Source organism: Hakea prostrata, chromosome 8, assembly GCF_041222555.1.
Source record: "Hakea prostrata isolate BN-2017 chromosome 8, UWA_Hpros_2, whole genome shotgun sequence".
NCBI classification, from domain to species: domain Eukaryota; kingdom Viridiplantae; phylum Streptophyta; class Magnoliopsida; order Proteales; family Proteaceae; genus Hakea; species Hakea prostrata.
The window spans coordinates 8,751,594-8,773,139 of NC_142607.1; the positions used below are offsets into that span (position 1 = coordinate 8,751,594).

General features: G+C 37.3%; 1 protein-coding gene and 2 non-coding genes across 3 annotated transcripts; all 3 read right to left on the reverse strand.

Annotated features, from left to right (window-relative positions):
* Nucleotides 1–8,740: 8,740 nt before the first annotated feature.
* On the reverse strand, nucleotides 8,741–8,810 carry LOC149006685 (small nucleolar RNA Z267). Its single transcript, XR_016175393.1, has one exon. It is a non-coding gene; the product is annotated as a small nucleolar RNA Z267 (small nucleolar RNA).
* Nucleotides 8,811–9,019: 209 nt separating this feature from the next.
* On the reverse strand, nucleotides 9,020–9,105 carry LOC149006686 (small nucleolar RNA R44/J54/Z268 family). The gene has a single exon (XR_016175398.1). It is a non-coding gene; the product is annotated as a small nucleolar RNA R44/J54/Z268 family (small nucleolar RNA).
* A 7,005-nt stretch (nucleotides 9,106–16,110) lies between these two features.
* On the reverse strand, nucleotides 16,111–21,546 carry LOC149006687 (RNA-binding KH domain-containing protein RCF3-like). Its single transcript, XM_089165352.1, has 8 exons — nucleotides 21,420–21,546; nucleotides 19,139–19,752; nucleotides 18,126–18,554; nucleotides 17,777–18,028; nucleotides 17,383–17,646; nucleotides 17,080–17,141; nucleotides 16,792–16,863; nucleotides 16,111–16,618 (listed from the first exon to the last, which is right to left on the reverse strand). Exons 2-7 carry the CDS (start codon nucleotides 19,709–19,711, stop codon nucleotides 16,818–16,820), a joined length of 1,626 nt encoding a protein of 541 aa, XP_089021478.1. The 5' UTR covers nucleotides 19,712–19,752; nucleotides 21,420–21,546; the 3' UTR covers nucleotides 16,111–16,618; nucleotides 16,792–16,817.

Sequence of the window (21,546 nt, forward strand, 5' to 3'; positions counted from 1 at the left end):
AATACAGAGAGATACCATGGAATGAAGTTGAGAGAAGCTGAGGTGAAGCAAAGAAAATATTTACCAACCCTTAACCACCAATTAGTACTGTTATTGATCAGGTTCTCTGTAGCAGCATCATCATAGATCCAGCATGAGAGAATGAGGTAGAAATATAGCCAGTGACAACTTGCCGAGTGCCTTCCTTATAGGCTACAAAACAAAGTTTATCATGACAAAATGTATAATGCAAGATTGCCGGCAAGTCATCCTTGGCTGCACTACTAAACCTCGTTCACACATGTAAGACCTATGATGAACAAAATAAAGGAAAGGTTGATCCTTACATATCATTTCCATGCAGGAACTGACTAAACCCAACTGGGTTTCTTCACCAATGTCTGAAGCAAAGCAGACATTCCAAACAACCCACCCAATCCCATGCAAGCCATGAATCACTGAACTCAAATCCAGGGAAAAAGGGTTGTTTTTCCGAAATGAGAAAGAGTATATGCTCCAATAGTATATTGGAACAAGCATCTCCCTGATGTAGAAAGTAGTAACTAGAAACAGATGATGAAGAAGAAGACTATTGGCCTGGAAACCCAGTTGACAGGCCATGGACGAATGGGTGCTGAAGGGACATGGTGTTAAAGCTCAGCAGCACTGAAGTCGAAACCGTGTTAGAGCTCTGGTTATATAAAGAAACAAAGAATGCCTTCTTGTCTGACATGGGCAGCCTATGGATGATTAATGCTATATTTGTGTAGAGAGGAATTGTTTAAGATCTACTTTTAACCATAGGCATTAAGAGAGAGAAATGGAAGTGATTTGAAGTCTTTTCTGGACATGGATTTGACACTGCATGGGCACTGTGACCAAGAGCTAGTTAAAAGTCCCAAGTTATGTTCCTATCACAAGATAAAAAAGTCTCTTGAGGGTATGGGTCCCCTAAATTTTATGACACTCTTGACCTTCTCCTCTTTTGTAGTTATGGGTGCCCTTAAAAGTTGTAGCAGTAAGTTAATGTTTTCCTCTGTTCTGAGATTGGCTAGAGCTCAGATGTAACTTGTGTATCTTTATTTATTCCTAACAGATTTTAAACAAAAGCCAGTTATTATGAGAGTTGTCTACATATGCTGCCTTCGCAGATGATTTCTTGCAACCCATCCCTCAATTTTATGCAAAATTAAATTACAGGATAAGCAGGTAGCTCCCCTTGATTATCTCCATTGCTTTATTCTTCTTGGAGAACAAAAATTGCTTTATTCTTCTTGGAAAACAAAACCCAAGCTCTTTATTGACTGGCCCATTTCTGATAAACTGGAAATTAATTATAAACAACAGCTTGCTTGTTTTATTTTCATATTAAAGTTAGCATATGTGAAATCCACAGCGGTTCAGAACATATCAAACTTCTCTGTGGCAAACCAAGTGACCAACCCCTACAGCAGAATTAAAGGTTTGAGTAGTGAGAGAGTGAAATAGATGTGGGGTTCTGGATATTAAATGGACTTCTGGAGAATACAGACTGGATCACTGGATAGTGCAAGAGAGCTTGTGCAAATATTAAATGGGTTTCTGGGGGAGCGAGTGAGATAGTGAAAGCTGAGGGGTGTGTATTGGGATTTGGGTAGTTTGTTGCCTTTAGACTAAACTTGGTAAGTCAGGTAACTTTTGAACTCAAGTCTCCCTTTTTTCTGGCTACTTTTTGGGCTATGACACTCTTCTTTCGGCTAGTGGGTACTGTGTAGTGACTAGTGACTGCTCAACCTTCTCAGAGATTCCTCAGGTAAGTGAAGATCAAAAAACCGTGAGTTAGTCTCTTCAATCTGTATTTGATTAATGTTTGGTGCTAGTGAATTTCAATTTACCTCTGTTGTTAAATAAGATAATCAAATTTTCCACCATGTTCAAGGGTCAATGGTTCTTGAATTTTTCAAACAGTTGAATCATCAATAGCCCACTTGCTACGAAGAAACATTTACATTTCCTAAGGTAATTAATTTATTGTGTTATTGCCTTTTAGAGATGTTGTTTACTTGTTTATGGAGGATGGAGGATGATGATGGATTCAAAATTACATTCAATTCCTCCCTGTAGAAACTTCCCACATGTCTCTTAAGACCCAGAAATGGGAAGAATCCTAGAACAAAACTAAAGGTAGCTAACAAACTTCTAAACAGGGCAGCTTATGAACTTGGCAAGTTCCTGAAACTTGGATAATAATGGAAATACTTATTCAGTGTTTATACTTGTCCTTTCTCTTTGCTCTTGGATACTAATGCAACTGTACCCATTTGACATAAATGTCTCAGAGAGGCCTCTCTTTATGGTGTTTATTCATGTGCCAAACTAGATTTCAAGAGCATATATTATTAGTCTCTGTATAAACACTAGCATTGTTGCTAATCTCTTTCAAAAAGTAAACCACTTGTCCAATCATGGATCTGTAAAGGATCCACCAACTGTTTGAAGAAATGCCGACATGGAAAGCTGGTCCCAGGAGATTACACATGAAGATCACATGATATAAGGCTCGACCCAAAAGTCCCTTCAGTGTCCATCGTGTCTCCTTGACAATGTCAAAATTAAGTGAAATTGCGCTATTCCTCCATATTTTGCTTCACTGTCTCTGAGGCTTTCGGCCATTTTCCTTTCAAAGTTCCATATTGTGGGCAAACGGCAAATCCATGTCTTAGGCTATATTGCTTGTTGACACCTCCATATATTAAATTATGACAACAACCAAAGTGAAAAGTGAAAACCCAATCTCTGCTCCTGTCCTTTTACCTCCCTGCACAGTACACAATGATGTCTATAAACCACCAACCCATCCACCCAGCTTCAACCAATAAGACCACCTCGACATAGGCAACCCATCAGCAGCAGTTGATCAACATGTTTTAATTGCACTTGTTCCTGTCTAATGCAAAACTAAAAGCACAAAGCAAATCTTTAATTGTACAATTTAAGGTAGATGTGACTTCCCTGTCTCCAGAATCAAAGTATCCCAGGAGGAAAACTTTGACTAAGAATTCAAAAAGTAGTGAAGAAAATAAAAGAATTAAGTGACAAGGAGTAGATCATGGAGGAATTGCAATGTAGAAAACCACCGTCGGTTTGCTGTGTGGGGAACAACTGTGTCATACAGCTATGCGATCAATCTGGGCGGTGGTTATATGCAGGAGTATAGTACAAAGAGAGTAGCGAAGAAGTCCACATTAATGGCAACTCTACCTTCCCTCCCTCTCTAGGAATGCCGTGAAGAAAAAGTAATTGGTTATAGGCTTATAGGAGTAATGTATCACAGATTCACAATTCAGATTCCACAAAGTAGGTGAATCGCCTGGAACCCACCTCTGTTCTAGACTTCTCGACCATCGACGGTGTGTAAATACTTTCTCTGACTAGTGGGGCTCAAATCCAGTAATTTTGCTTGAGTACCGTCAAGTCGAGATTTTGAACTATCAAATCCGAAATCTCAGTGAAATTGAGTCTCGACTCTTGAATTTTAATGATCGAGCTCGAAATTTCAATCTTGCGGTTGGCTTGACAGTCCTACGCATTAATAAATGCACAAGACCCAAACAAAGTCCCACCTCTTAAACTCCCTTAACCTTGGTGTGGATCAGATTACACGGATAGCCACCCTTTTTTCTTTTCTTTTCTTTTTTTTAATTTGGGTGTGGGGGTAGTTGATTCTCACCAAACTAATTCAACATGAACTTTTATTGATGAACATGTGTCCTTCATTAAGAGGGAAATGGATCTGATAAAAATTGGAATAGATTGTGGAACTGTTCTGCTTACATCACATTAGCACAGGAGGATTAATAGAGAAAGGAGATATCATCATTGAGGCTTTAATTACTGGGTTTCGTGCTAGAATAGATCAAACCTGACTTTTGAATGTCAAACTCACTAATATGTGGTGCAACATGCAAAGACGTGTTTGATCTAATTCAACCTCCAAAACACAAAGGTTATTTTATCGTTATCCACTGCTTTGAAGATCTTTTCCTTCTAGTTGAGTTGGATGCCTTTTGAGTGGTGGAGGATATTTGTTAGTTTCTTGCTCTCAAACCATCTTGGTTGATTCGTTATGTTTCTAACTGGGCTAATCTGTAGCTGATACCCTAGCTAGGAAAGCATAGTCCGTGGCAAGTTGGACTACGATGGCCTAATTTCACTCTTTGGATTCTTGAAGCTTGTAATCAGAATGTCTTGATTTTTTTTCTTGCACTTCTTCTAATTAAATATCCGATTAAAAAAAAAAAAAACACACAAATAATGGCCAATAGCTCATATCCTATTTTTGGCTGAATTAATTACTTGCACTAAGAACATAGACAGTAGTAGTTTTAACTTTTAAGAATATAAACCCTTTGTAGAACTTTTTTTTATCTTGGGTAGAAAATCTTTTGTAGAACTTAAGGACTAGAATGTAATTACTAAAGTATGTAATTACCCTTGATAGGTAATAAATTTTATCTTTTTTATTAAAAAAAAAAAAAAAAAAAAAAGTTGATTCTCACTAAGTGCACTGTGCACCTGATAAGGCTAGAAGTCAGATTGCAAGTTTGACCATGATTGTGCAGTCTTGGTTAACCTCAAACCTAAGAGTTGAAATCTTTCATTCTTAAGGTAGAAGACTGTGCTCCTCTTACACCCCCTCCACCCCATATTTATGAAGGAGACTTACCTCTAATCCACCTTGTTAATGCTCAAAGATAAACTATCAATCACCCTATTAAATGTGTGGTGGAACTGTGGAAGAATGTGAGGAAACTACAATCCACTACCCATTTGGACCATGATCTTAATGAGACTTTAGTACATCTACAGGTTGTTTTGCCTTTCTTTGCCATCAACTCGTAGGATTAGGTTAGCTGAAATCATCTGTTTGTATCTGTGGACCGAGATACAGGGGAGTAGAACTCTCTTTTCCTCTTCACGCTAAGCTCTCTCTTCCTCTCCACACTGAACGCAACCCCACTTGAGGCCGTTTGAGGCGGAGAGACGCGCCTCTATAGTCTCTCCGCCTCCTCTGCTCGTCTCCGTCTCCCGTCTCCATCTGTCTCTTTCTCCGTATCTGTCTTTCCGTATCTGTCTCTTTCTCCAGTCTCCCATCTCCGTCTTTCCCGTCTCCGTCCTTAGGGTTTTTTTTCCCCCTTAGATCTGTTTGTTTGCTCCAACTTCTCTCTTCTCCTTCTTCTTCTTTTTTTTTTTTTTTGTTCAAAAAATTTCTGGTTGCATCAAGATTAGATGCATATCGCAGAACAACCCAAAGATCTGGAGTCCAAGTTTTTCTGCGGCGGGCTATACAGGTACACCTCTACGGCAATGATGGATGGTAGGCAAGACCTTCTCCGCAATGTTGATGCTTCCTACGCGACAACCACGATTCTGCCCTTGTGTGTCTTTGTGTCCCTTGTGGCATGTAAATCTCCGCATTTGTGGTGTGTTACCCCTTTATGTGGGTATTGGTGCTTAACTGTTGCTGTATTTGTTACAGCTTTTGTTCTAAGGGTTTCTTGGACTTGACCCATCCCTTAGCCTGGATGACACAGTCTATTGCATGTGCGACAGTTTGGTCAATTTTCGCTCCTTGGTTCAGACCGAACCTTGTGTTTTCATGCATCTATCTGTTGTATTTTTCATTTCTTTTGTGGGTCTATACTTTTTTGAGTTCATGAATTAAGTGTTATTTACCAAAAAAAAATTAAACTATGTTTAAATTTTAAACCTATCATGAACCAACACGATCTAGATTAATGTTGAGGTTTGGCATTCAAATCCATCCAACTTAACCTGGGTCTACTATGGATATTTTTGATAAATTAAAAACAGCCCCATAGATTTAGGACCCGGTTGATAACTCACCAAATGTTCCTGTTTCAAGAAACACGAAAAATAGTTCTAATGTTTTTAGAATCTAAAAGACTTTTTTACATTTTTTATAAAACTTGCTTTTTAACAAGGTTTATAGTAACGGATCGAGTATCATATCGTGGGATACTTTAATTTAAACATTGCTTCTAGAAGTAGAAACAAAAACTATAGGCATTTAATAAAAAAAAATCTTGAAAATAAATTTAAAAATTGTAATAAAATTAATGACATGCACCATTCTTATGTTTTGAGTTTCAAATTCTATAAACACCCATTCTAAAACTTTTTCACTTAAACCCAAACCTCGCCCCAAATTTATCCCTCCAACCAAAAAAACATTCAAAAATTTCAATTGTGAAACAAAACAACAAACTATTAATTCACTGATTTTAAAATTTATCAAAGCAAGAAACACAGAAACTGTTTTTCCACAAGTTATTCAAACTAGTACTTAACAATTATTTTGTGCTGAGGACAATGCTATTGAGTAGGGTATTTGGCTAGGATAACGAAGATTTAGGTTAGAATTTTAAGGAAATTGACCTTAGCCCATACCTATTGTAGCCCTAATTTCGAAGCACCGCGAATTGCTTCTGTAAAGCAAATCGTGGCAGGAAGACAACAAACCCAATTAAAATTCTAGTTAGCCTAGTTATGAGACCCCTGGCTGTTTCAGGAAATCAAATTTGAGGCCGATCGAGGCTAATCCAAATCTTCCGCAAAAGAACATCAATGTAAATCGAATTCAAATAATTCGGATTAAAAGTTAATTTGAAATCATTTTGAAGACTGAATAAACAGCAAAATCTTGTATCTAATCGTCACAACAATCTGAATAGATTTAGGTCTGATTTTAAGAATGATTAGACTTAGTTTAATTTTGTAAAACTTTCCTTCCGTTGGTCGATCTTTTCAGATCTTAATTTTGAAAACGAAAATAGATCTTTTCTTTTCGATGATGATTCAACCTATTTGTCTCCTTAATTTAGGGGCACATTTAACCATTTTTTTTAATTCAAATTTTCTTTTTCTTTAATTTTTTTGCTTTTAAAGGTTGCATTGACAGGTTGACCCAACTAAGAGATCTTAAATGTTGGATTCTAGATGAAAATAATTCTTAGAGAGCTTGACAGCTTAGGCCGACATCACCTTCATGGTTTTGATTCCTTTCAACTTGGATTGACTTGTTCTCCGTTTTAAACAAATTTACATGCATATGTCAGGATTAAATATATACTGAAGCACGAAGCAGGAATGTGGAAGTAAAACTTGGATTGTAAATGGTTTCAAATTTCTGTTACATCAGGGTAACAGACTTCTCTGTGTCTGGGATCATTCGAGCTTGGGAAAGCTTCCACGATATTCCCTAATGCAAAACTAAAACTGCAAATCTTATCTGAGTGTAATGTAACAAAATAATAGCAACAAAATAAGTTTAACCAACTTCTAGGAATTACAAACATGTTACTGGTAAAGTATTGGTTGAATAGGAAAAATAAGCACTACTCAAAAATAAAATTTTTTAATGTACACCTTTTTCAAAAACATTTTTACCAGATAAATCTGTTTCAAAATAAGGCTGGGCAGTTTTCTCCTTTTTTTTCATTTCAAGCTAACCGAGAAAGAAGAATTTATCAATAATGCACAACAAAACCAAAATATCAGACCCAGTTAGCCTTCATCATTAACGCAGAACAGTTTTTACATGCGGGTTTATACTTTGGAGCCCAGCATGATACCAGCCAGACTACAACAAGAGCACACCCCTTCAAATCTCCGTTCTTGAAAAGCAATCATCAGGCTATAAATTCAACACATACAATGGGGTAATTCAAACTCAGTAATGATACATCAAAACTAAAGTTACTTCTATATTAAAAAAATTCTCATGGAGTCTAAGCATCTGCAAAACTATTACTATGAAATGTTTAAAACTATAATTATGAAGCAATGTCAATTTCAACCAGATAAATAACCACTAAAAATGCAGAGATAAGGGAATTTTGGAATCACAGATACTAACACATTTCAAAAGGTTTTACTTTCCCTGGGATTCAAGAAAAAACCCTGTAGATTTGACAAAAGAGAAGAACATTTCCATAACATAATGGTATAATCCAATACGCTAGAATCTCTAGAAAGGGCTTCATTACAGAACTTGACCACAAGAAAGTATGGAGGTTGATGAAATTGGCATGGTATTACCTCCCAGATTGTGATATAGATGTGCATCCACCACAAAATACATATGCAGGCATACACATCATATCATATCATATCATATCATATCGTAAGTCAGAAAAATAAGTCACTCGCACAAATCTAAAAAGCTCCATCAGTGCAGGAAATTAGAAGCACAAAACACATCTAGCATTAGTAGCTAAACATACAAATTCTGAACTCAAACAAAGAAAACACACTTTAAATAACCAAGATAGATACAGTTTATGAGATCCATGGTACAAGAAGGCCCTCAGCAGTAGAGAAAATAATGTTATCATCATCAGAATTCTATTCTGATAATACGTGCATATAATGCATCACTGGCTTAGTAGAATATTCAGAAGCAGGTTATTCAAAATGTCAAATAAGAAACAATCAAGAAAAAAAAATGTTGAAGGAGTCAGCAAAAACTACAATGGGTGAAAACAAATTCATTCTAGACAGAACATTCTAATTCAAAAACAGATCCATGTCCAGCTGAATGGAATGCAATAACAACTAAAAATAATATGGGTGAAGTTGGACTCAATAGCCACAATGACAAGGCATCAATTTCAGTGGAGCCTAACAACCCCGTTTATCCTATCATTCAGAACATACAAAATACATTAAAAATCTACTTGGAAGGGAAGATCTATCAAATTAAGTGCCTCAGATTAAAATATTTTCATAGCATTAACTCAAAGTATATTTAAAACCATCATAGGCACTCAAGGAATATGTATGATACAATGAAGTTACAAAAACAAAAACAAAAACCAAATAACAGATTTCAAATGCATCTAAAAGCAAAGAACATAAAACAGCAACACGAAGAACTCAAGACAGCCTAAGAAAAGAGTGGCTAAAAACAACTTGACGCAAATGCTAAGACAATAAACAGGGCATTTCGCCTACAGAAAAATAGGAAGAAAAAAAAAACCATGCATCAGAGAGATTCCCAAGACAAAAGTCAACATCCTCCAAAAGAGTGCTGATGTCCCTGTCTGTTTTATCATCAGCTGCACTATCTTCTTCCTTTTGAAAAGATTTCCACATTGTAAAACTATTCATTTTTCAAAGCAGATTTAGCTTGCTCAATTCGAAATCAAGCAAGTAGAGGAAAAAAAGAAATCAAATAAAAACAAGATTTTTATTTTCAACGGAGAGAAGGAAGGAAATATAAGCCAAAAATATGAAATTTAATGGACTAAATGCCTCAGATTAATCTCATTTTTCACTGAATCCTCAAACTACTTTTAAACCATCATCGGCTCTGAATCAAACTAAGAGTAACATCCAAAAAAAAGGGGGACATCGAACAAACAATTGCCAGTTCTAGCATTGCTACTTCTCTATCTATAGAATCAAAATGCGCATCTAACAGAGTTCGTAGCTATCTTATAAACTGCGGAAAATAAATAAAACCACAGATTAAATTATAAAAGAAAAGAACAAGAGAATATCCTACAATTGGACCTGCAGTTCGCGGTGATTTTACAGCTCTTGCAGAGAAAAGGAAACAAATTTTGGAGCAGAACCGCATAAACAAGTGACGAACAGCAGGCTTTCGTATTAGGTCAAGATTAGGGTTTTCGAGTTTGAGTTGGAATTATGGCATACGACTTCTTATATTGAGATCCTTCCAGAAAGCAAAGCAAAGCAAAGCAAAGCAACCATTCTTGTTTTCGGTTCGACGACGGTGATGATAACGCCCTATGATCCAAGGCCCATTTCGGCCCAGTACTTATTTATGCTAATGTTTGTGATTTACAACCCAATGGGCCTACAAAATTCATTCTCGCAAGGATACGTTAACCTGTGACGATCCGTATCCGCCGACACACTCATCGAGTTGCCTTCTCCATGTCAAGCGTGGACCTTTCGTTGGTCATCGGATCGAGATTTCGATAAAAATCTCAAGCTCAACCATTGAAAATCAAAGGTTGAGATAGAAATTTCAGTCAAAATATCGAACAAATTCCAATCCAACGGTTCACTAAACAGTCCCAATGGCCAATATGAGTCAATTCCACGATAGATACTTCTCGACTATCACATTTAATGGTAATGCTCTTTTAGTTTTTATTTTTTACTTTATTTTATTTTATTTTATTTTTTTTGTGTAACTTGTTAGAACCAGAATACCAAAGGCATAGTATAGACAGATCAATAACAGAATAAAAAAGAAACAAATATATAAAGTGTACTTTATGTCAGAATCAATTACCTGAATGTAGTAGAAGAGGTGAAAAGAAAAACCAGCACGAACCCGAACACGGTGAGTTGAGGTGTACGAACAGTACTTTTCCTTAAGGTATTTGAACGCCCCTTCAGTGCAGACTGGATTTGACCTTGACGTTCTCACCTCTAAGATACAACAACTCCTAGATCTGAAGGCTAGCACTCCAACAAATACTATTTGCTAAGGAGATACAAAAGTAGTACACAGCATAGTAATGAACAAAACAAAAACGCAAGAAATTTTCTAACTTTAGAATACGAATTTCTATTTTTTCACCAAAATCAGAGTAAGTCCTTTGTTTAGAGCTTCACCTCTATTTATAGGCTCGTATGGACACCTTCAGAGAGCTACATATGTACGTAAGGTCACCTTCAGAGAGTTGTGACTGTATGATCAGTCACCTCCCTACTGCAAAACTCAAGTCCCATCATAGACACTTAATATTATTTATATAATATTATCGTGCACCATGGCCTGATTAGACTAGGGTATACATTGCATCACCGCTCTTTCTCTATTGCTTCACAAGCTAACTTATTCAGGACCTAGTGGTTGATTGCCTAAATCCCAAGGTTCATCTTCTGCAAATGGGCAAAAAAGAAAGGTGTATGGAATTTGAAGAAAATTTACAGGGTGCGGAGGAGAACAAAGAATCATCACTGTAAGAAACACAATCGAGACCTAATCCTGGACACAGAAAACAAAACAATCCTAATTCTTCTGGTAAAAGTGTATCTATTCATGATTGAAACGCTGGTTTTTAGAACTTCTCATATTCAATTTCATTACTTTCATCACTCCTCAACTTGATTGCTGTTTTCATTCCATTATACACAAGAGTGCAACGGTTGTACTGCTAACCATTCAAAGAAATCTGGACTTTTGTGCTTTTATGATATAAAATGGCGTACCAATACGTTAAGACCTCCATTTTGAGGTGTTGGTGTAATTTTTTTTTTCTTTGGTAATGCAAAGATTAAGAAAGAGGCATTGAAGATTAAAGCGTTTGTGACTACTGTAATGCACCTAAAAAATCACGCCAACTAGCTAGGCACGATTAGATAAGAGCCCGATTTTGGTGAACACCCTCGGAAGTCCACAAGTCACATGTTTCACATGCGTCAAAGAAATTGCATGGATCAAAGACATAAAATCCGTAAGATAGTTTTCATTCATCACATTTTTTGTGTACAAAACTTCAAGCCTATGCACTCTGTATTTGCTATCGGAATTAAGTTTCTTTCGAAAAAAACAAAAAAATTTGTTTGATTAGCTAGACCAACACCTTTTAACACCCCCCCCCAAATTCCGGATTCTCTCTCCCTACTTTGTGCTCCTTGCTCCTTAGATGACTGTTGACTACAACTTGCAAAGGACCCCACAAAGTTAGGATGACAAGATTTTTTATATTTTATTATTCTATACTTGTGACATTACATAATTTACGGTTACAAGACCGTCAAGAAAGCAAAAAGTGCACCCCATCAAAAGAAATGATCCACACTCCATCCCCCCTCCCCAAAAAAATATCCATGATACCCATCAGAGGATATGATCCCCACCTACCCCCAAAAAGATTAAAATAAAACCCCAATGGCATGATAAGCATGACTACCACAATTATTTTAAATAAAAATAAAACTGATAATAAATGCTAAACAACTTAAAATAATGAAAAACCCTCATCATTGAGGATGATAATTGATACCAAAAAAAACCTAAGAAAGAGGCATTGAAGATTAAAGTGTTTGTTACTACTGTAATGCACCTAAAAAGATCATGCCAACTAGCTAGGCACGATTAGATAAATAGTCAGCTGAGCCCGATTGTGGTGAACACCCTTGGAAGTCCACAAGTCACATGTTTTACATGCGTCAAACAAATTGCATGGATCAAAGACATGAAAATCCATAAGATAGTTTTCATTCATCACGTTTTTGGTGTACTAAACTTTAGGTCTATGCACTCTGTATTTGCTATCAGGATTAAGTTTCTTTCAAAAAAAACAAAAAAATTGTTTGATTAGTTAGACAAACACCTTTTAACGCCCCCTCAAATCTGGATTCTCTCCCCCTACTCTGTGCTCCCTAGATGACTGTTGACTACGACTTGCAAGGGGACCCCACAAAGTTAGATTAGAGGATTTTTATATTTATTATTCTATACTTGTGAGCACTACATAATTTATGGTTACAAGACCGTCAAGAAAGCAAAAAGTGCTCCCCCATCAAAAGAAATGATCCACACTCCATCCCCCCTCCCCTAAAAAATATACATGTTACCCATGAGAGGAGATGATCCCCACTACATCCCCACTCCCCCAAAAAATATCCATGCTACCCATGAGAGGAGATGATCCCCACCTACCCCAAAAAATTAAAATAAAACCCCTATGGCATGATAAGCGTGACTACCACAATTAACCATCCTCAGTAACCACAAATGCAATAGGTGGTCTTCTAGAGACTAGGTGAGATGTTTCAAGAAGCCAAGCATAACCGTACCCCTTCCCATTCAATGAGCTAATACCATATCACACTTAGAAAAAAGCCTCTCAATTTCAACGATTCCTGACAGTTTATTTCCATTTCTGTTAGTTCCACTTCCACCCTCCCAGGAAAGTTCAGTCTGATGTTTGCAACAGAAAACCCGTGCTCTTCTAAAAACTAAATGAGACGTTTGAAGAAGCTATCCTTTCGTAGTTGCGCATATGGGCTTTACCATCTATATACCAGTCAAAATAAAAGCCAGCAGATACGTCCGCGACATTGCAAAACCTACAAGCATGGAACAACAATTCGGCGAATTCGCCCATCTTGGTGGTGCGCGAACAAGACCCACCATCGAAATCGAATTTTCATTATATCGCCAGAATTTCGGCGAAATTTGGCAATATTCGTCCGTTCTGCATTAAAAAAGCAAGATTGGGTTCAGAAAGAAAATTTTGTGGGCAAGCTGCCATAAGCGAAGGGTGCGGAGGTTTCAGGTAAGACGACCGATTCTGAAGATGTGAGCGGCAGCGAATAACGACAAGTGGAGAGTCTGGGGACCTCAAAAATTCGAATTTACTCATCTTAAGTTGCGAACTTGCATATTTTGCTTATGCAGCAACCTAGGTGGCACACAACATTACCAGAAGACGAATTGCAGCGTATGAAAATCAGCAATGCTGATATTCGATCTAACAATATCCACTTGTACGATGCTTCAGGCCCAACGTCTGAGATTTAATCGGTTGGAATTCCAATCATTTCACTGACGACCGAACGGACGACCGAACGGAGAACTTCCGTGAAGAAGATGAATAGATGAACCTGAAGTCTGAACTCTGAAGTTCAGATTAGTGTTAGTTTTTACTTTGAACATCACACGTGGCCTATGGAGAACCACGGACTGTAAAAGTAAAAGGATAAAAACATATTAAACTAAACATGAGCATTGATTGAGACGTTGAATTGCAGGATTTCATCTTACTTTATTAATTTTATTAATTTTTTTAAATTTTACTTTGCAGGTATTAAAAAAAAAAAAAAAAAAAACGTATGTGAGGATTACCAAAAAACAAAAGTGTAATGTATGTATCTGATGTGACTTTTCATATCTGATATATGAATTAGCACAGCCCAGGTATATCGGCAAAATCGAACGAGATTTCATTCGGAATATCTCACTTCCAGGACTGGATATCCACTACCTTTCTTGTGACCAAGGATTTCATCAATGGGCAGATCAAGCAATTTTACACAATTAATTAAGGAAGCAGATTGAAAACCCATATTCTAACCCAATAAACAATCACCCGCATACTTCAATTTCCACCTGAAGCAGTTCAGGTTAATGATAACAATCGACAGTTACAGGCATCACAATTATGGCCCAAACCAGCAGACAAATCACGATAAACATCCAACTATATTTATTAATTTTGTTACAAGATTATTGAGTACATGCATATAAATTCATATATAGGGCAAACATATACCATCAAAATTCAACCCATAAGCAACAAGTAACCGCCCTTGATTCTTGCCTGCCTATCCTCGCCCCCAAGGATCCAAGTATCTCTGCATTATCTTCAGAATTCAACGTTGCATTGATAAACATGAGATCATTCACACAGGCGCTGCCTTGATCTTCCAACATGATCACCAACTAAACATTCACAGCATAGACACCGAAATGCGAAACACTACCGATAAGGCTGTGTGCTTCCACTTGTACTAGCATGCTTCCCTAACAAACTCATGCTACGGAGAGGAAGGAGTCTTTTCTACATATGAAACAAATTTTACACCCAAACACAACCCCCCCCCCCCCAAAAAAAATAATATTCACATCATCCTATTATGATATAAGAAACATCACCCTCGATGATATAAGAAACAGAAATCGGCATTCTTCTCTATCCTTCCCAAAGTTCAGAGAACCATTGCAATAACCAAACAATTAGTGAAACCAAAATTTACATTCTATTATGTGAAACAATTTAGTAAACTAAATAGACAAGGCTGCTCTACTGTGACCTTTCAGTCACAGGTTCGAGTGGATGAAAATTTACATCTGCCAATCGTTGGTACATCAGTCATATTATCAAATGGAAGTCTACCCCAAAACTCTAGCAATGCGAAAAAAGCCTACGGCAACCCCTATAAACATAGCTAGGTTAAGAAAATCAATGGAACTAAGGTGGCCTACAGGATAACAAAACTGAGAACACATTACAGGAGGAGAATTCTCAGTGGCGGAGTTCCATAAACCAGGGCATGCATTAAGCTACACGGTGGATGTGGGGGTGTTTCAAGAGAACAAAATTTCCTAGATAAGAGAGCAAAAGAGAGGGAAAGGACACAACAGAACATACATAGTAGGCACAGGCTAAAACTGAACGAAACAAGGCCAACAGATCAACCACAAGCATAAACATTTGAAAATTTCTTTTGACATTAAAGTGAAACTTGTGCTAACCCTATGTAACAGACAACAAATATAATACCTGATGAAATAAGCCTAGCCATAGGATCACTTACCTGCCGTATGCAGAAGAAATACCCCTAAACCTGTCAAATTAATTGCATCGAAGTCTTGAATCACATTTGATCAAGGAGATAGATTGACACTGACACACAGTGCATGGCAAAGAACAAACCTACCCAATCAAACGCTTCGAACCTTTTGACAACCCTACCAGGTGCACCCAGATCTGAAGTCAGAGAAAATAACAGATAGAACCAACGTTCACTTTGACCCGTAGCTCTACAAATAATGTCATTGTGATGTCAGACCATCGTCTCCGTACAATGACCTGAACATGCACCCAGATGATGCTAACACCTCACCTTACAACTAATTCATAGCTTTATAACTTGTTTCTTGCATCATTAACTTATGACAAACATCCTCAAAATACTGAGAAATGGCAATCCAATAACTTTACCACCACACGAACACACACAAGTGATTGTTTATCCCTTTCTTTGTGGAGGTAACAGTAAATAATGATAAAATTTAGAGGAAATTGAGGAACATCCGGCAATCACATATTGGATATCCCAGCATCCACACAAATGTAAGAAGAGGCAAACCCGGTGCTGAGGGGGGATAATTTTCCAACTAAGTCATACCCCAGCAATTTTTGCTAAGATGGTGTTTCAATACCTTGACATCAAGGCTAAACTGTGATACCCTATCCATCTGCCCCCAATGCACTAACCAATGTATAAACTGGAATATACATCTTCAAAGTAAAAAAATTAAAGAAAATGTAAAGTTAAAAAAAAAGAGGGGAAATATATAATAATTCATCACAAGGTGCTGCCGCATCTCATAAAACACAAACGACGGTTGCATCACAAATTAATCAGACCTACCACTCCATGTTCCAAGGCTCTAACACCTAAAACCCACACCAAAGCAGTGCACTCATCGTCCATTACTTGACAGGAAGAGAAGACTGAAACAGATGAGATCAACTATAAAATTTAAGCCAATACCCTAACAGAACTGCCAAGGAGAAAGTATAGTTTTACAGACTAAATAAAGTAGTTGACACAACTTGTTAGGCTTGCTGGTTGCAAAGGCTCTTGGGAGAGCACACAATTATAGCTCAGTAAAATTTGGTGTCAAGGCTGCAAAAGGACTGAATAATGACTAACATCGCCGGATAATGTTGGTCCTCCTAAACAAAGCTTCATAGGTGGGCCATTAGTTTCTCAAATCCTGTTCATCTGGTCTTCTGGTTTAGGCTCGAGGCTTCATCAAAGAGGCAGTAGGCTGGCTTCAGGCTTCATATATCTCAAGCTGTTTTGATGGGATGGGAAGGCAACAAGGTAAACAGGAGCATTAGAAATCTAAATATTGGACGGTTGGCTAGGTTAAAAGAGAAATCCTGTAAAGTATTGTCATCAGCATATAAGAAAGCAACCTGTCAGTTAATCCAAACGGTAGAAACATTAAGGGAGACAATGATCTACCTGCAGGCCCTAATCATCAGGGACACCTAATAACGATGTTTTCCATGGGAAACAGGGTTCGAACCAGATAACCTGGTAACAAAAGCTTAAAATCAGGATACATGCAGATGAACAATCTCAACCACAAAACAGATACAAATGTTGACTTGCTAGACATTTTTAATGGGTATCACTGAAATATATTACCAATATGATAGCAGAAAGATGAAAAATGCAAAAATTAACTTCTCCAAAGGTACAGATTAAAGCAAAAGACCTTAGTAAAGCTATCAAAGAAAGAATTCTTACCCAGCACTACCAGAACGGCCTGAAGAGTAAGCACCGTAAGCCCCATAAGCCCCAGCTCCACTCTGCAAAAGAGAGAAAAACATAACACGCATGAATAGCTGAAAAGGAAAGATATCTAATATTTTTATCACTTGGTTTTCCAATAATTAGCAGCTATTTCAAAAGCAAACAGCAACACCAATATAATCCGTAATAATCAACATCATGTCAATACAGCGATATACCCACTGATGACCGACGACACAAGAGGAGAGAAGAAATGCAACATATACCATGCAAAAAGCATCAAGGTAGAAAAAATACCTGTGATCCACCATAGCCTCCATATGCATCACTACCAAGGATGTCGCTCGAACCCCCGTAAGAAGAATAGGACAACCCATGCCCATGTGATTTAGCATCCCTACTGCCATATTTTGAACCATCTGATATATCTGCTGACAGTGGGACATAGGGAAGGGCTGGTGGAAATGCAGATAATGCACCTTCTTTCTCAAAAAAATTGGCCTTTAACCGTGTTGCCACTTGAATTAAAGTGTTCCTTGCAACATCAAGGTCAGCAGTGATCTGAATAAAGAAATTAAAAAACAAAAAAAAGGCATGAGAAATAATAAAAAGATAAACATGGCCTGACAACAATAACCCAAAAGAAAGAAATATTTGATCAAAAAATTGACAAAAATTATTATTCCTCTACCTGCACCATCTCATCATCTTCAGCTGCAACTTTTGGAAGATTTTCCTTTGAAAGTATTCGGATGTTTGCTTTTGTAAGTTTCCTCATCTCAGTTATGATAGACCCACCTTTACCAATCAGACAACCAATACGTGAGGTAGGAACAAGTAGACGGGTAGTGATAATGGAATCGTCTTTCTCAGATTTTTCACTGCATTTTGGCTGCAAGCGCACTGCAGCATCAATTGCTGGAGAGACCGGATCTTCAAAATACTGGAAAACCAGAAAGTAAATCATTATTATAACCCTGCATTTGACTCTTGGTTATTACCCATGCAAAATCCACAAACAAAGCAATAAAGATGCTCACCTCCTTTGATGAGATGGTTATTATACAATCATCTTCCTCAGAGGCTGAACTATCAACTTTGATAAATGCCCCAGATTCCTGCCTGATTTGCTTGATAATAGAGCCACCCTTGCCAATAACTCCTCCAATATTACCAGTTGGACATAACAAACGAAGAGTAAATTCCTTAGCTGACGCTTCATCTCTTGGAGCAGGATAAAAAGCATGGGACCATTCACTTCCTGTGTCAGCCTTGTATCCACCATAAGGACCCACCAGTGGAGTTAAACCAACAATAGGACCTGCATTTGAACCCATAAATGTGCCGCTTGACTGATACGGGTTGGACATGGCAGACGCAAGCAAATGCTGGGATCGAGAGGGGTTATCATGAAGGCGAGACGATAATTTATAGAGAGCCTTCCTGACAATAGCAGCTTCCCCGGATATCTGACACAATAATTTTAAGGGAGTCATATAACTAGCAAGATAAAATTTGACAGGTCATGTCAGACTTGAATTACAACAGCAATATGAATTAACATAGCAGGGATATAATCAAATAGCTGTAGTTCATTGCATTGATTGAGTCAGTTATAAAATGAATGCTAGTTACTCTCACTTTCTCATCGCCTTAAGCACACAAGTACCACGGGACTAATTGACCACATGCACCAGTGTAAAATGATCTTCAATAAGACATTTTAGGTTAAACCATTCCTCAGTCCACAACGTGGCAACGTAGCCACACAATCCAAGGGTACTACCTCGCTCAAATATTACAAAACTGGTAAAAAGCTAAATATAAATGTCAACCAGTAGTACAATGGTCAATGACCCTATTCATTAGCTAGTGAGCAGTATCAGTAGAAGCAAAAATGTAATATTTAACTTACCCCGATCTCTTCATACATATGTATATCAAAAATAAATAAATAGGCAAACATATAGAGAACACATTATTTTAAACAACACAATGCACAGAATCGTATCTAAAAAATTATAGGAGCTCTAAAGTATATAAAACACATTACCTGGAGCAGTTCATCAGTACTCATTGCACAAGGAGGCAAATGTTCATTCTTTAGTATGCGAATCTGAGCACCAGTTTCGCTGCGTATATTTTGGATTATCTGCCCACCCTTACCAATGACACACCCAATCTGGTCCGAAGGTACAAGCAGCCGAACTGTAACTTGCTTAGACCCTTCATCATCATCATCCGTAGGTGCCTCGTCGGCAACAAGCCTATCATGCACTCTAAAGAGAGCATCCTGTGATGGGCAAACAAGATCTCCAGTGTCTTCAAATGTGTTGGTTTCCCGGCTTGAACTAAATATAGTTATGACACGCTCCTCACACCCCTGCATGGTTTCACCAATCCTTATCTTAGATTGACTATCCGCCCTCAATTGCTTCACGATTTCACCTCCCCTTCCTATGATACTTCCTATCTTTCTTCCAGGGCAGAGAAAACGGTATACAGTATCATCTGGTCCAGGAGCATACTGCTCTCTCTCATCACCAGGATTGCGTCTCTTAGTTCCTCCATTATCCGAATAGTCTGAATGGGATCGTTTCCCATAGTTATTCCTCTGACCAGCCATTTCAGGGAAAATAGGCTAAATATCTATTCCCAGCCAAATGTCTGCCATGTAAAAAGCAACAGATAAGGAGCCAAAAAGTAAAAATGGAACCTTAAAATGTAAGAAAAGTCAATAGGACATCCAGAGTACTTGAGGAAGAACAACAAGGTGTACAAAGATAATTAGAATAGAACATTTATAAAATGCATACTAATCATCTGAAGAATTGTAAGGTCATAAATTGGGTTCTATATGTAAAAAATCGTGTTAAAAACTATCATATTCTGATAAAAGAAACATCAGTTTTCTGACAAAGTTCACTAATACCTGATGGTTTTCCTTTTAAAGCTGTCAAAAAGTAATTACTTTACTTGGAACAGTAACCGCAAATAGTATGACAGAAAATGCTTCAAGGTACTCCTAGAAAGGTAAAAAGATTAAACCACATTGTGATTATGCAAAGTCATCAGATACTCAAAAGTAATACATAATCCTACTGGGTAAAGTACCATGCCAAAAATAAGAAGAAAGGCCAATGAAAGGGAAGCTAAAAGATATGAAATCAGTCCATTCTTGGATAAAAGAATAGAAAAAAAAATTCAAGTATGTGATGCTATCCTATATGGACTACTCAAAGCTCAACAGCGACTTTCTCCAATTATTGCAGAAGTAATTCACAAACAAAGGGATTCTATAATTCCTGACTCATTCGTCTAATGACTTCCAAACACTCTTAAACACTCCATGAAGTATATTAAACTCAAAATAAAAGCTAGGTCAACCTATTAAATATTTTGTTATAACTCAAATTCAGAAGACCATTACTAATACCACCTACTGACATTATCCATGATTTAAGATATTTCCTATTATTATAATGAATAAAAAAAATTCCCTTGGCCAAAAGCCAATTACATCCATTGGACTGTGCCACCAGCACCATAAGTATCTACCAAGTTTGGATATAGGCCTCATACTGGTATTAATGCCTAATGCTCTAGTCACCAGATCTAAGCATTACTTTGATAAACAGTTTTTTATAAATCACGCCAAAAAAAAGTGCAACACAAACACAGGTTAATAGCGACTTGTAACTCAAATAACAGAATGGCACAATAAAAGTCATGTTCGGCATACTACTCAGATTCAGGACTTGACAACAATCAACTATCCAAATACGTCTTTTCTATTTATCTTTTGTTTCTTTTTTTCCCAGTAAAAATTGATGAACACTACGATAAGCACAGCTCAAGAGCATAGTCGTGCAAATCATTATTCAACGAGCTTAAATCCAAAATTTTAATAAAAAAGTACGCATACAAATTACATTATATGATGTACAGATATGCACGTAAAGAGAAGATCATCTACGCTTAACGCAATAATAATACAACTAGTTCTTCAAAACAAAACCCACAATGTAAAATCCATAAAGATTGCATTAGAAGTCGTCTTCAAAACCAAAGCCGGAAGTTCCATAACATGAAAAAAGATCCGATCTACCATTATAACCAAGCAGACTAATCGATTTCAAGCCAACAAAATCAAACAGATATAAAACAACAAGGTCTTGAATACTAGGGATCTGACAGTTATACGACCTTTCAACAAAAAGAATCTCGATTCTGTTAAGAGAAAACCGCAAACTAGCCGGGAAAAGAATCGTATTGATTAGAAGGGCTGATCACGAAAAACAAAATTACTCCACCATATGAAATAAAAATTGTACCTCGAAGGCTTGAATGCTCCAACACAAGTCCTCGAAAACGATAGCGCTGCCCGCAGACGGATAGTTCTTCACTACCGATGCGATAGAAATAGAGAATAAATAACCGCCTCTTTCGAACGAGAATGAG